This window comes from Crinia signifera, chromosome 1, assembly GCF_055691185.1.
Source record: "Crinia signifera chromosome 1, ASM5569118v1, whole genome shotgun sequence".
Lineage (NCBI taxonomy): Eukaryota > Metazoa > Chordata > Amphibia > Anura > Myobatrachidae > Crinia > Crinia signifera.
This window is the reverse complement of record NC_139217.1, coordinates 119,460,827-119,475,451: the sequence shown is the minus strand read 5'-3', so window position 1 is coordinate 119,475,451 and position 14,625 is coordinate 119,460,827. Positions and strand designations below refer to the sequence as shown.

General features: G+C 48.9%; 1 protein-coding gene across 1 annotated transcript in view; it reads right to left on the bottom strand.

The window, feature by feature from the left end:
- FNIP2 (folliculin interacting protein 2) overlaps positions 1–8,390 on the bottom strand; it is a 54,631-nt gene extending 46,241 nt beyond the window's left edge. The window contains exon 1 of the mRNA XM_083172554.1: positions 8,058–8,390. Within this exon, the coding sequence (XP_083028680.1) occupies positions 8,058–8,146 (89 nt within the window). The 5' untranslated portion in view covers positions 8,147–8,390. The remainder of the gene's footprint in view (positions 1–8,057) is intronic.
- Between the last annotated feature and the right edge of the window lie 6,235 nt (positions 8,391–14,625).

Sequence of the window (14,625 nt, the reverse complement as noted above, 5' to 3'; positions counted from 1 at the left end):
TATCACTGGCCAATCAGCTCCTACCTGTCATTTTTCAAACTAAGCCTGTAACTTCAGTTAGGTGCTGATTGGCCGATGATAAAAAAACATTTTATCACTTCACTGAGCTTAATAAATCTGCCCCTGAGGGAGTGGGGATAGTGAGGGGAGGAGCTCCAGTCTCAAAAAGCATAAAGGTCACCTAGTGTTCCCTCTAGAAATGAGGGCGGGCAGGGCACCGCTGCACGGGGGCAGCGCAAGGGGGGCGGACCGGGCCCGCCAACGTCACAGTTGTGGGCGGTTCCGGGCCACCGACGTCACAAAAGGGGCGTGCCCGGGCCGCGACGTCATGAAAAGGGGCGGACCCGGCCGGCGCCGTCACTAAAGGGGGCATGCCCGGCCCCGCCGAAGTTACCGTGCTGCCAGGGAAGCGCCGTCTAAGGCGGCGCTGCACTTCCCCGTGCACACAGCCAGGGCAGGCACCAGGCTGTTTTAGCGGGGCGCTGCTAGCAGGGCAGGGTGCATTTTGCCCTGTAAAAATCGGGAAGGGCGCAGCACCCCGCTAAAACAGCCTAGCGGGAACACTATAACCTTTTTTATGTGCCCAGCTATTGTGTTCTCAATTCAAACCATGGTAAGAGTGTCCTCCAGACTGAATAAATCACAATATTAAGGGCCTAATTCAGACTGGGCACAGAAGTGAGGAAATCGTTATTTCGCGATTTCTGCACATGCAAACATGCCGGAGAGCACATGCACAAGCCTTGAAACTGATCACAGTTTCAGTGCTGGCCAGGGGTGGAGACACAGGACATAGCCTTTTGTGGGAGCGGTCCAGAAAACAGAGGCATGTCTGCACCGGCCAGGGGGAGGGTCGCGGTTGCTGGTTGACGTCACATGCAGCGACCCAAAACATGACGGGCCTGTATCTGGCTGAGCAGCATGAGGGCAGCCAGTATGTGCCACCTTTGCTGTGTAGTGGAATGCTTGCACTTTAGCAATATGCTTGCAAATTTTTGTGAGCACATGCACTGTGCTGGAAATTTCTCAAAACTGCAACTAGTTCTAAATTAAGCCCCAAATCTGTACCTCTGTTAAACAATTAATTTCTGACAGTGTTCTGCCAAGCATTCTTGGTCACATAAAAAAAAAAAAAAAAAAAGTAGCAGATGTGTCCAGCTTTCGCCACAAAAAGGAAATGGCCTCCCTCTTATCCATTACACAAATCAGCTAACATTTGCTTTAGCCTGGTAAGGCAAATGTCGCCATGTGCATGTGCCAAGCTACAGTACCAATGGAAAGTTTGCATTACTGCTAGTTGCAGATTTTATTGAACAATTCATTTAAATGACTATTTAGTCATTCTGGTCATATTTGGGCCAACAACCATACAGACTACAATACAGTGAGTGATAAAATATCAATTACTTTTTTATTACAGTAGAAACTATTGAATTACATTTTTGTCATATATTACCTAGATCTTTTTGTCCCAAATTTTACTGCCCACTATCAGAATAACCAATGCTTACTAGACAAAGTTAGGCAGCAAACTTTTGCCACTAGTGAGAATACATATTCAGACACCCATTAAACAAATTACGCGGGTTGAAATCTCTCAAAATGTTTCAATAAAAAAAAAAAAAAAAGCATAAGTTTTTTCGGTACTTGTGTAGTTTCACGGCGCCACTAGATTGCATGCGATTTGCATCCGATATCACATGCGATTTACTATACATTTCATTACCCCACTATCCAAGTGGGCATAGAGTTGATTTTATATAGCGTGGCGAGCGCAGCGAGCCACTGAGCCCGAAGCGTGGTGAGCGTAGCGAGCCCCGCGAGGGGACACGGAATGTATTTGATGGAATTGCATGCAAAATCGCCAGTTGCTTTGAAACAACATCCGTGTGCGCTCGCCACGCTTCGGGCTCGCTGCGCTCGCCACGCTATATAAAATCAACTCTATGCCCACTTGGATAGTGGGGTAATGAAATGGATAGTAAATCGCATGCGATATCGCATGCGATCTAGTGGCGCCGTGAAACTACACAAGTACCGTTTTTTTCTGTGGAATGAGTAGAGGACAACGCCCGAGTTTACAACCTAAAGGAAGTCGTTAAGCAGCCCATACATACCTCAGCGGGTGCGATCCCTTGACGCATCGGACCAAAGCACAGAGTGGTAAGTGTGATCTGTCATGTTGTTCGGTTGTACTGCACAATGTCTGTAGGGTAGTAGCTAGATTGCCTTCACCAGACAGACCTTCTAAAATCAGTGGTTCTCAAACTGTGGGTCCCGACCTTCTCAGCATGGGGTCACGACTCCATGTTGCTGACCATCAGGCTGATGACTTTTCTAATCTCAGTCAGTGATTCAAGATCTGCTTAGTTGTCTGTTATTTTAGACTCCTCCCATTATTCTGTGCCTCCACAATGCTGCCATGCATGTGCGGTCTGCTGACTACACATGTGATGTGATGATCTTCTGCAGTAACTTGCTAGGGTCCTGTAATTATTTTTAATGTCTGATGGGGTCCCAGAGCAAAATAGTTTGAGGACCCCTGTTCTAAATCACATGCTGAACAGGGTGTTGGTGGTCTTAAAGGGAGTGGGCTTGACAGCCATTTGGCTGGCAGCATGACCAGTAAACATACAAGCTACACCCATTGGCAAGGCTTGCATTAGTTTCCAGTCTGCAGACATATCTCCAGGGAACACATGCATTGAAATTTATGGGTCTCCGGTGGGAACATAATCCCATATCCCAGAATGCACATGCACAGTGGGGATGGGATAAGTGTTCAAATTAGTGGCAGGTGTTTTTGTCCAGTGGGCACATTAGAGTGGAGGAGTGGTAGGAGAAGTAATGGGGGGAAAGTATGACCAGTAGGCACATAAATAGCAAGTAAGTGTGCCTCTATGGGGTGAGAACAAAATCATACGTGGTGTTCCTGCGGGATAACAAGTTAAGGGGCGTACACTCGGGGAGATTTGCTGAGCCTTCTGAGTGATGTTAGAATGCTCAGCACACAGAGATGTGTCAGGGCCGGTGTTTTCCTGTAAGAACACTGGCCCTGCCTGGCGATATTACTAGATTTATCCAGCATGCTGGCTTCATTACATGCAAGTGGGAACTCAGTTGATCTAGTGTTCACTCACCATTGTGCTTTTTCTGACCACTCCCCCTCCCTTACCATCACCTGCTCTCTTTTAGCTTATCCTTCTGTTTCTCTAGTTCTACCTTACAAGGCTACCAACAGACACAGCTTACTGATCCCCTTTGCTTGACTCACTTCTGTCTCCTCTTCTCTTGCTCAAAGATCAACACCTCAACCCTAGAATACCAAATTCACCAGCTATATGCAAAAATGAACACATACCTCTGAGCAGCAATGTAGTAAATCACACGCTATTCCTCCATTTTAAATGTATGTTCTAATCCTACAGTGCTGCCCTTCTGTCTCTCAACAGTCATCTTTCAAGAACATCACCTCATCCCAACCTTCTAACACCGGGCGTCTCCTTGCCACTATCAACTACCTCCTCAATATCTGCCCTTTGCCAACTACATCCAAAATTGACTCCATTTGGCAGGACATCAGATCCTAACAGACCCTCAACAACCTGTCCCTTCCTTTCCCTGACAAGCCCTTCTCATCCATTTAACCAACTCCGACTTATTTTTCCCCTGTATCTTTGAGATTAGGTAATGGTCCTCCACCCCAACCACCTCCCCATTTGACCCTATCACTTCTGTCACCTCCGCTACCTCTCTTCTGCCTATTCCCATCTTGCACACCTTAATCTTGCCATCTCATCCAGCACTGTCCCCTCTGCCTTCAAGCATGCCCTTGTCTCTCCTATGCTTAAAAATCCTACCCTTGATCCAAAAACTCTCCTTTTTCCTCTCTCTCTGCATCCTCTCTAGGGGACCTCATTTGCTCATTCAGCTACCAATGTCAACTCTATGCTGAAGATACTAAAATCTAGAGAAAAGTTTCCACTCTTGATTTCTCTCCTCACTCATATTTGCAGCTGTCTCTGCTATTTCTTCTTGAATGTCCCACCGCTTTCTGAAACTTAACATGTCGAAGACTGAGCTGATCATCTTTCCATCCTCCGGATAACCTCACCTCCCACAATTTTACTATCCATTGAGGGTACAACTATTTCCTCTAGCTCCCAAGTTTGCTGCCTTGGCTTATTCTCGATTGCTCCCTCTCCTATAAAACTACAAAATCAGCACTTCTCATAGTCCTTCCGCTTCCTCCTCAAAGACATTTCCAGGAGCAGACCTTTCTCACCCAGGATGCTTCAAAGATCCTCAGCCATACACTAGTCATCTCCAGATTGGACTACTTTAATCTGCTACTTTCTGGCCTCCCTGATAAACGCTCCACTCCAACCCATCCTCAATGCTGCTGACTGGCTCATCTGCATGTCCGAACATACTATGTCCACCTTCCCTCTCATACAAGCCCTGCACTGGCTCCCCCCTTTACCTTCAGAATCCAATTCAAGCTTCTCAACTCACTTATACCCCTTTCAGACATACTACCTGGGATTTTAAACCCGGTACAATCCCAGGTTTTTAAAAATCCAGGGTTCATTGCAGGTGCACAGGACCTGGGATTTTAGTCTTCTAAAATCCAGGGTAGAGCCATACCCCTTTCACACTGACAATTTTATCCCGGGTTTTCCCACATGAACGCGCATCAATCCGGGATTTAGCTGTGTGAAAGGGTCTGGAAAGAATATCCCGGGATGAGCATTAGAGTCCTTTCCGGAATCGACCTGGGATGCGATCAGTGTGAATGGTCCCGTACCCGGGTACACAAGACTTTAAAATGCTGATGTCATCTTTCAGAGCCCTGGAGTCATTTCTATATTTGCAGTATTTGCAGGGATTTTCCGGGATCAGTGTGAATGGGGCTGTCCCAGGTCGATCCCAGGTCTTAGTGCAGTGTGAAAGGGTACATTCCCGGGAAGCGTCCAGGGAACACATTCCCAGGTATGACCCCGGCTCTGTTATACCCCTTTCACACTTGCAAAAATATCCCGGGTTTTTTCACATGAACGCGCATCAACCCGGGATTTAGCTCAGTGTGAAAGGGTCTTGAATGAATATCCTGTGTTCAGCATTCCGGGATTTCTACCCAGGTCCTGACCTGGGTAGAACCCGGAATCGACACGGGATGCGGTCAGCGTGACCCAGATCCCGTTCAATGCAGTGAAAATGCACTGCTGGGAGGTGCTGACACCTCCCAGCGCCACCCCGGCCAAGCCTCCAGGTGACGCCACCCGCCCGACTTCATTCCGGGTCGGGTAGCCAGTGTGAAAGCACTTGCAAGCCGGGTAGCACCCGGAACTTAGATCCCGGCTTGCAAGTGTGAAAGGGGTACTCTTCAGACACGCTAGTCCCCGGATTATGCGCCTGCACGGAAAAATCCCCAGATTTTTGCTTATGTCTGAAAGGGGTATTACAAAGCCCTCACAGATTCTTCTCCGACTTACATATATGACCTTACACACCTCAGTTTTTCCAATTATAAGCGCAGATGCAACCACAGCTGAATGACGTCCAGAATCCCAACGTCTGGATTCCTGAACACAAGTATGCTGGAGAGGCTTAGGATGTGAGAGGGGAGAAGTAAGCTGGCCATACATTGCATCACAGCAGTGCATGGCCATCTGACCCCCTTGAGCCGCACGGTCCCTTCCCGGCGGCAGGATAGCATGCTATACATCGCCTCCGGTCCTTTCACATGCGATATATCGCATTCGACCTAGTTCATGCAGCCAGGAGGGCGTCCGAATCAGAAATCGGACGTTCTTGCTGGGCCGACCTTCGGATCTCATCCGATGCGCACAAGACCAATTCTTCTGAATCGGGTCAAATTGGACTAGTGCAAGGGGGCCTTTAGGCTTAAACTACAGGTAGGGAAGGTTAGGAAGAGGAAAAGAGGTAGAGTTAGCTTACCTTTCCATCCATCCGGATGCTGAAATTAGAAATGTGACCATCGGTATCCTTACTGTCGGGGACCAGTATTCAACCTATTTTTATGTGCATGTGATGTTGCCAGATTAATACCCCTTTCACACCAGCCTGAATTCCCGGGTTGGCCAGCCAAATTCCCGGGAATTCAACCCTGCTAGATAGCAGGGTTGCTCCCGGGAAACAGGCTGGTGTGAAAGGTACTTACCCGGCATCCTGGCTTGCTTCCATCTGGACAGCGGGTACCGGGGTCCAGCAGAGGCAGCTGTGCACTTGTAGTGCTATCTACCGGGCAGCGTGGCGGGAAGCGCTGCTGGATTTGAAAAGACTGGCTGAACGCTTTCAGCTGACAATTTTATCCTGGGTTTTCCCACATGAACGCGCATCAATCCGGGATTTAGCTCAGTGTGAAAGTGTTTCAGTGAGTAATGAGTACACCCGTGTGTCTGCCCGGTGACTTGGGAAGTGTGTCAGTGAATACACCTGTGTACCTTTCGGGTGACCTGGCCCATATCATCAGAGAGTAAGCTAGCTGCTGGTGTGTGCAGCACTACCACTCACCTAGTCTCTGTAGTTCCTACACTTCCCTGGAGTGGCTGTGCTGCTTACACAACAGCAGCTGGGGGTTATTGGTGGCAGCTGCTGGTTACATTGTGGCCTCGCAGGCGGGGCCATGTGCTGCTAAATGCAGGCTGGGGCCATGTGTGGGGGGTGGCCGGGCTGCAGCTGCTGTGTGCAGGCTGGGGGGTGGCCAGGCTGGTGGTGACATGTGCTTGGGGTGGCTGGGTTAAGGCTGCTGCAAGGGTGTGCAGGCCGGGCGTTGGGTGGCCAGGCTGCTGCGGGTGTTTGTGAGCTGGGCTTCTGGGGCCATGTGCGGGGAGTGGCCGTGACGCTGCGGCTCTGAGGGAGGGATGGCCGGGATGCTGTGGCTGTGAGGCTCTGAGCGAAGGGTGGCCGGGATGCTGCGCTTGTGAGGGAGGGGTGGCCAGGCTGCTGCGTCTTTGAGCGAGGGATGGCCAGGCTGCTGCAGCTATGAGCGTGGGTGGCCGGGCCGCCCTGTTGGGTTGCGAGGGAAGGGTGGCTGCTGGGGCTGTGAGGGAGGGGTGGCCGGGCTACTGGGGCTGAAGTTTTGGTTCGCAATGCCAGCTCCTGTTTTGAAATAGCAGCGGAGGACCTGCTCTGGGTTGTCCACCGCTCTGACCATATTCTGCTTCCTCCACCTAAGAAAATCTGGTTGCCAGGAAGCAGAATCTGGTCGCCGTGGCGACCTGGCTTAGTCGAGTCCTGGGATAATGACTGTCGGGATCCCAGCTGTCGGATCCGGCCCTACCTCCACCTTAGCCTATGGGCTATGCTTCGCATTTGCAGCCGGCAGAGGGTTTTCCTAGAACCGTCATCATAAATGGCCGTTGTGCATGTACTTAATGTTGTGAGCTGGAACAAAAATCAGTAAGTCCAAAAGGTACTGCAAGCGCAGCATTCAGCCGCACTTAATAGAACATAACCCCTAATTGAATTGACCCCACTGATTATGTCAAATTAATTACAAGAAATGTATCTCTTAACAATACAAACAAATTGAACATAAGTTGGTCAATATTATAGAAGACTGGTTACCAGCTCGAAAAGATATTACAGAAATGTCAGTGCCAAGGACAGTGTGCTCCTGAACAAATCAGCATTTATATTGTCCCATCGTACATCATGTAATGAGCGCAAAGCACCTGAATTACCCCCATAGAGGTGAGGAGCAGCATTAGCTTTAATTATACAGGATACTCGTCTGAAAATGGTTATAAGAAACTCAGTCATTGCTGTAAATATTGGGCAATACAGTCATACTAATGTGAGAAGGAACATCTGCTCAGGGGACCCTGCAGCATGCTGCCATTACCCCGCAGGAGATGCCAGCAGGGCAGGAGAGCAGGGGATACATAGGACATCCCTGGTCTTCCTGCTGTACACGTGCCACGTAATGTGCCACTGCCCGGGGATAAGCCCCTGCTGCTGCTGCTGCTGCTCCCGCCTGTCCCTCAGGTCGGTGCCCACCTCACTTATGTTGCCCGTGTGTGTATGCCCACCTGAATGCGGCTCTCTCCTTGGTCCCACTGCCGCTGGGTACGGGGCTGGCGGAGGCTCGCCTGCTGAATATCCTGTGTAAGAGAGCCATGGTGCCGCAGCCCTCCGGGGGCTCTCCCTCTAGCACGGACTCCGGTGCGCACTGAGCCGGGTGAGCTGGTCCGGTACCAGCCGGTGCCCAGTGCTGCTGCTGCTGCCCACCATCGTTGCGGGGAAGCGCTTTATCTCCTGCATGGAGGAGACGCGGCTCATGTGACCGGAGGGAGGTCCCGGCCCCGGGAAGACAGGCGAGGGCGGGGCGCAGAGGTGTCTTCCCGGCTCTGTGTCCAGGAGCTGCAGAACGAAGCCGGGTGCAGCAGCAGCATTCCCCTCCCGAGTCCCCAATGCAGCAGGCGCCCGCCCCGGGGACATGGGCTCTCCGGTAATGACCGGTGTTATAGTAGCCTTTTATCCCTGGCCACCTGGGATACCGGGCTCTGCATTGCAACGGGTGAGGCCGCCACCCGAGCAGCAGCGCAATGATGCTGAATGCTGGAGATGCCCTACCATTACTGAGAATGGATTTATCAAGTCTACTTGTGCCTTATTCATGTAAACTGAAAATATTTAGTATCACACGAGTGTTTTATTGCAGGATTGCAGCAGATTTGTACCATAGCTGCTGGTGATTCCTCCATTCAAGAAGGCAGGCAGCCACAACCCAAATAGGTTTCTATGCCATGCTTCCAGACTGTATATCTCCCAACTAGGGTGGTGAATCCCAGAATGTGGCCCTAAAATGTCTGGGATTTCAATCCCGGGATTGAGAATTCAATTTCGGGATTACACTGTGCGCCTGAGCACCCGCTTAGACTGTACTCGGCTGTTCCCGACCCCAGCGCGCAGCCTGCGCAGCATGACTTGGTCATAGGTCACGCTGTGCGGGCCACACCTCCGCCACTGGAACCCTCTGCCTCCTGACCAGCGCTCCCGGCAGCACACAACACCCACCGGCTGCTCCTGTAACATCCCCCAACTGCCTCCTCACGGCTCCGTCACAACGCTGCCCCCTTCCTCCCTCCCCAAAGTAAATGTGGAGGACGGGGGCGTCTTTCTTTTAGGGATGCCAGTCCAGGGATTGAGCATTTTTCAATCCCGATTCCCAGGATTGAAAAAAATCCCCAAGATTGGCATCATGATACTCTGTTTCTGGATTTCCCCCTCAATGTATGATTGCCATCACCTGTGTGGAAACACCTTTTTTTGCCATCACCTGTGTGGAAACACCTTTTTTTACCCATTAACTTGTTTAAAACAATTGATGGCAATCATACATTAAGAGGGAAGTCCAGAAACAGAGCATCATGTCCCTTCTGGGATGGTTTAGGGACGACCATCGATGATTCAAAATCATGGATGACAGGAGGAGGAGCAAGGTCAAAAGGGACCTAAATGGACGTTCGCCATGCTTCAGGCAAGGTGGTTCTCTCCGCTTGCCACCTGGTTACTAAAGGCAACCAGCGGTGAAGTGGATAGTGAAACTGCAAGGCTCCCAGCCATGCTCCTCCATCTGGGTGTGAAAGGTCCTTTAGCCCACTTGGTTAAGCAACTAACCTGGTATGGGTCATGTTGGGAGACTGTGAATCCATTAATAGCTCTTCAGTGCCTAGGTAGACAGTCATTAAGTTGACACAGAAAAAAGGTCGACATGACAATGCGATGGTTGACACATGAATAGGACAACGTGAATTTTTCACACTTTTTATTTGTTGGACTTTTTAATACTTTACCATTATTATTTTCAATTTACATTTTCTTATATAGCGCAGCATATTTCGTTTCGCTTTACAATTGGAAACAACAGTGGTTAAACAAACTGGGTAGAAACAAACCGACAGAGGTAGGAGGGCCCTGTTCGCAAGTTTACAATCTATAGGGATAATAGGAGGGATACATGAGGATAGAATTCCATAGCAAGGCAGTCCCACCAGATTATAAAACAGTCCTGATGGGATGCAATTAGAGATGAATGCTACTGGAGGTTATGTGGGGGTTCCTGAATATAATAAGCTTGCCTGAAGAGGTGAGTTTTCAGGGAACGCTTGAAAGTTTGGAGGCTAGAGTCTTAATGTGCGTTGAAGGGCATTCCATAAGGTGGGTGCTGCCAATCTGGAATGGTAAAGTGCACAGAGTGAAGCAAGGTTAAGCGTTACTCTAATTGTTGGTAATGGCACCACAAAACCATGAAAAACTCATGTCGACCTTTTCATTTGTTGATCTATTGACTCTTGTGAACCCATTGCATGTGATCCTTTTGTCTGTGTAGACCTATTGCATGTCAACCTTTTTCATGTGTTGCTCTATTGCATGTTGATCTAAATGACTGTCTACCTAGACACTAGACCTTTGATTCCACACCCAGTCCCACCACTCTAAGCATAATGCTAGGCTGGACTGCTTTTGGAGTCCTGTCCTTGCGGATGCTGTTTCGTACATCTGTCCGATACTTCAATGCGGTGTTCAGCACTATCATTCCACCTAAATCACATTGCAAATGCAAGGTTTGATAAAATGCCCTATAAATGAGATGGAGGAACGATCATGATGGTTCACACTTAAGGCCCCATACAATAATGACATATTCCTGAAATTTCTTGATCCCTAATTGGGGAATCCAGAATATTTATCAATCACAACTTTTACATTTCTAAAATAAATCATTTCCCTAATTCCCAGACAGATCAGCACTCCTCGATGGCCACCATTTGGAGTTTCTGGTCTAATTGGGGGTAAGGGAATTGAGCACATGGGGCATTTAGCCTGATCGAAACCGCCAATCAGTTGTCATCAACTATTAGCAGCCAGGGAATCAGAGAAATTCTTAATTTAAAAAATTCCAATATTTGCTGATCCAGACCAAAATCAGTCGGGTTTGGCAAATCAGGGATTTTTAAGACTCGTTTAATATTCCCAATTTTCAGACCTGGCCATCGGGAGAGCAGGAAATTTCAGCAAAATGTTGCTAATGTATGGGGACAAAATATTTCAGCAGATGGGTTTCAGATTCTGCAGAGAAGATCCTACTGGATCTAAATGTAGTACATTATTAAACCAACATTAAAGGTAATATTTGTAGTTAATACTATGGCATCACTTATTTGGTGGTGCCTCAATAGTCATGCAATGTAGTTAGGAAGGCAAAAAAATAACACTTAACCACCACTATAACGCGCATGTGATGTGATTTTAGTACGGTACCGTACGTACTGAAATTGGGTGCCGTGCTAAGAAACAAGTACCGAAAAATGCACTGCAAGAAGTGCAGGTAGCCACTATGGGAAGTTCTATAATTAGCCTTAATGACCACAATGATGCACTGTGTAGTAACTGCAGTCACCAGCAATCCCCCCACGCCACTGTGCAAAGTGCAAACGGCACTGTGCACTCTGCAGCCCCCCAAGTGGAGCCTACCTCCTTTCACTGTACTTCAGCCGTTGGGTTCCTGTATGCCGGTCGCAGGGTCTCATATTGGTGCTGGCTGCCATGTCTTTTGTTCCCCTGCGCTGACCGCCGAATCTCCTGTGCGCCAGCTACTGGTCTTTAGTCCCCTGGCAGTGGCTTCTTCTATGCGCCAGCTGCCGGGTCTCCACTCCTGTTCCACGGCACTGACTGCCGCCGGATCACATGTTTCTTGATGCTGGCAGCTGGGTCTGCTGTTCGCCGGCGACAACAAAGGCTCTCACCACCGCTCAAAAATCAAAAGGGTGCAGCGGTGCTTTCTGCACAAAATCAGCCCACACGGCTATCGGCCCTTCTGGCATTTGCCAGATGGCCAGTCCGGCCCTGCACTAGTCCGCCTTTTCCTACGGAGTAAGTAGGACCAAATTGCCCTGGAGCTCCCCCAAAAGCTCTCCAGGAGGCTCACTTACATTTTGGCCATTTTCATATGCAATAAATTACGATGTGCCGTGATTTGCCCCGATAGATTTTATGTGCAGCAGATTCAATCTGTAGGGTCTGATCCGATGCACACGGGATTGCGTATTGGGTCGGATGGGATGTCACACACATCCGATTTGGGTCGATTTCTCAGCCTAATCCTTAGGGATCGAGTGCAATTGGCCCAAATCATACTAGTGTATGGGCACCTTAAAAGTATTGCCTTTTTATTTGGTATGCTCTATTGTATCTTTTGTACTTGGCAGGGCATCCTCTTCAGTTTGTTCCCTCATCTTGTTAATGCATTGTACACTTTAAAGCCTATCAAAACTTAAAACACATTTCTTTTAAACAAACCTATACCTACTGATGCTTTTACTAGTGTTTTGATGCACTGCATTTGTGTACACATTTCCAAACACATCAGTGCTGACTCTAAAGCTGGATATAATAGACAACCTCCAAAAACTGCACTGTTCACAGCAAAAGAAATAGGAATGGAACTATTAGTTCATATACCAACACCCATATGATTATTAATGGCAGCTGACACTGAACCTAAATGGCAATTGAAAGTACTTTTTTGTTTATAAATTATATTTAAAAATATATGTCACGGACCCACCGGTCGCCTGCTCCGATACGTCAATCTGAGCAGCGCCGGCCGTGACTGGGGTTCACTCAGGACACTCGGGTCCTTTCCTTGAGGTACACTGCCACCAGCCAAAACCTGATTTTAGCGCCTGAAACTGCGCAAGGGGCGGCTTGGCTCGCCCCTGACCACACAATACAAGATAACAATGGTAACGTTTTCCAGCCTTTCTCTTCTGAGGCTAATGAGTCTTAGGAACACAGAACCAGAACTGGGAATATGTATTATTTATTCCTAGAAATACTACAGAGCTTTAAACAAAATGGTTACAAGACATTACAATGATTTTAAAAGTACACACAACGATTAAATGCAATTTCAGAGATAAAATAAAAAGGGGAAAAATGACAGAACCGTAGCTTACACTCCTGACGTGGGGGGGTTCTCCACAAGAAATCTCTGGTCGCTTACAGCCTGATTGCTAGACCCCCAGGTAGTGACACTGACTATAGGGAGAAAGGTCTTAGTTATACCTTGCAGACTCCCTCATTCCTCCCACCCTTGGGATTCCACTCTTTCCATGCTGAAGGAGTGTGGAAGGTCCCTGACAATGTATCTTCTACAGTCTGCTGTTTTCAAAGTGATTGATCCTCCTTCCTTGCATAGCAGACCCACTGATAAGAGATGTGAAGGAAGGGGACAAACTCTAACCTCTTCTCCTGGACCATGGTTTATGAGGGGCTCAGATCTTATCTTACATCCTAACTCCGGAGGAGTCCACAGATGTCACACTGAGGGAATACAGGCCTCAAACTCAAACCAGGGTCACCTACAGTTTACATACAAGACATGTCCTGATTCCAATACTCACAGGAGACATAACTATTACACCAATATCAGACATACATTGACCGGACAGATAATCATAACAGGAGGCATACGTTAATTTGATCGATCACCTGATCTGATCGTTACACCTCCCCTTTTTAAAATGGCGCACAGAGGCGGTGACCCACGTCACCGTCTCATCAGTGCGCTATTAACTACATCACCTGGACAGGTAGCAGTGGTCTCTGTGCTGAGACAGACTGCCACTGATTCTGCGGGATCTGTACTAACACTTCACTATACTTGACGTCTGTCATGGCACCACCTGACGCCATAGCCGTGGCTAGGGTGGGCAATGGGCATAGTCCCTGTCCCTCTCGCAGGAGATGGCAAACTAAAAGCACACAGGTGTCCTCGAACCCATAGTCTGTGAGCACACTGATATAGTGGGAGCTGTGTCCATCCCGGCTGGTATTGACACAGCCCACCACAGCTGTGCGTCGGACTCCTGGACACGGATTCTCCCCTGCAGCTGTCAGTTTGGCCTTACTCACTGAGATCAGTACCAGACCATTCCGCCACACCCCAAACGCCCATCCCCCTGGGACTCGTAACTCAGCACGTTTAACTATACCACAGGTGTGGGGCATTCTCCCAGCACTATATACAGACTTAAAAATGTCTTCCCAGCACCTCTCCTGAGCTGACTGACCCCCCCTCCCCTTCACTGGAGGGAAGGTCCACTCACTCAACACCTCACACCTCATCCTTTTGTGAGGAGATTCGCTCTCTGTGTCTGGGTGTGTGAATTGTGAAGGGGGCACGTTTCTGCAAGGGGGAATACCAGCAGGTCATTGTCCCCTGTCCTGGGAACATCCCTGCTCAGCCTTTCCGAGGTTAATGAAGCTGACTTTACCTGTGCTTCACGGGCCCTCCCACCCTTCTGGTTACACACAGCAGCTTCCCTACTAGCCACTGGCTCTATTCCTGAAACAACCCTCTTACTGTACCCAGGGGTATCTTTCCCACTTCCCAGGTATGGGGCAGCCTGTGCAGGGTTGGTTCTCAGTTCTGCGTGGAAAGCCAAGCTTTCCATGGTCGTCCAGGACACCTTCCTGAGCCTGACCTTCCCTCCCAGACCCGCAGGTTCTGTGGCTGGGGTGGTGCCACTGAGGTTCTCAGGAGAGGCATCCGTTATCCAGTGATGCTGGAAGAAAAATGCACTCTCTGGA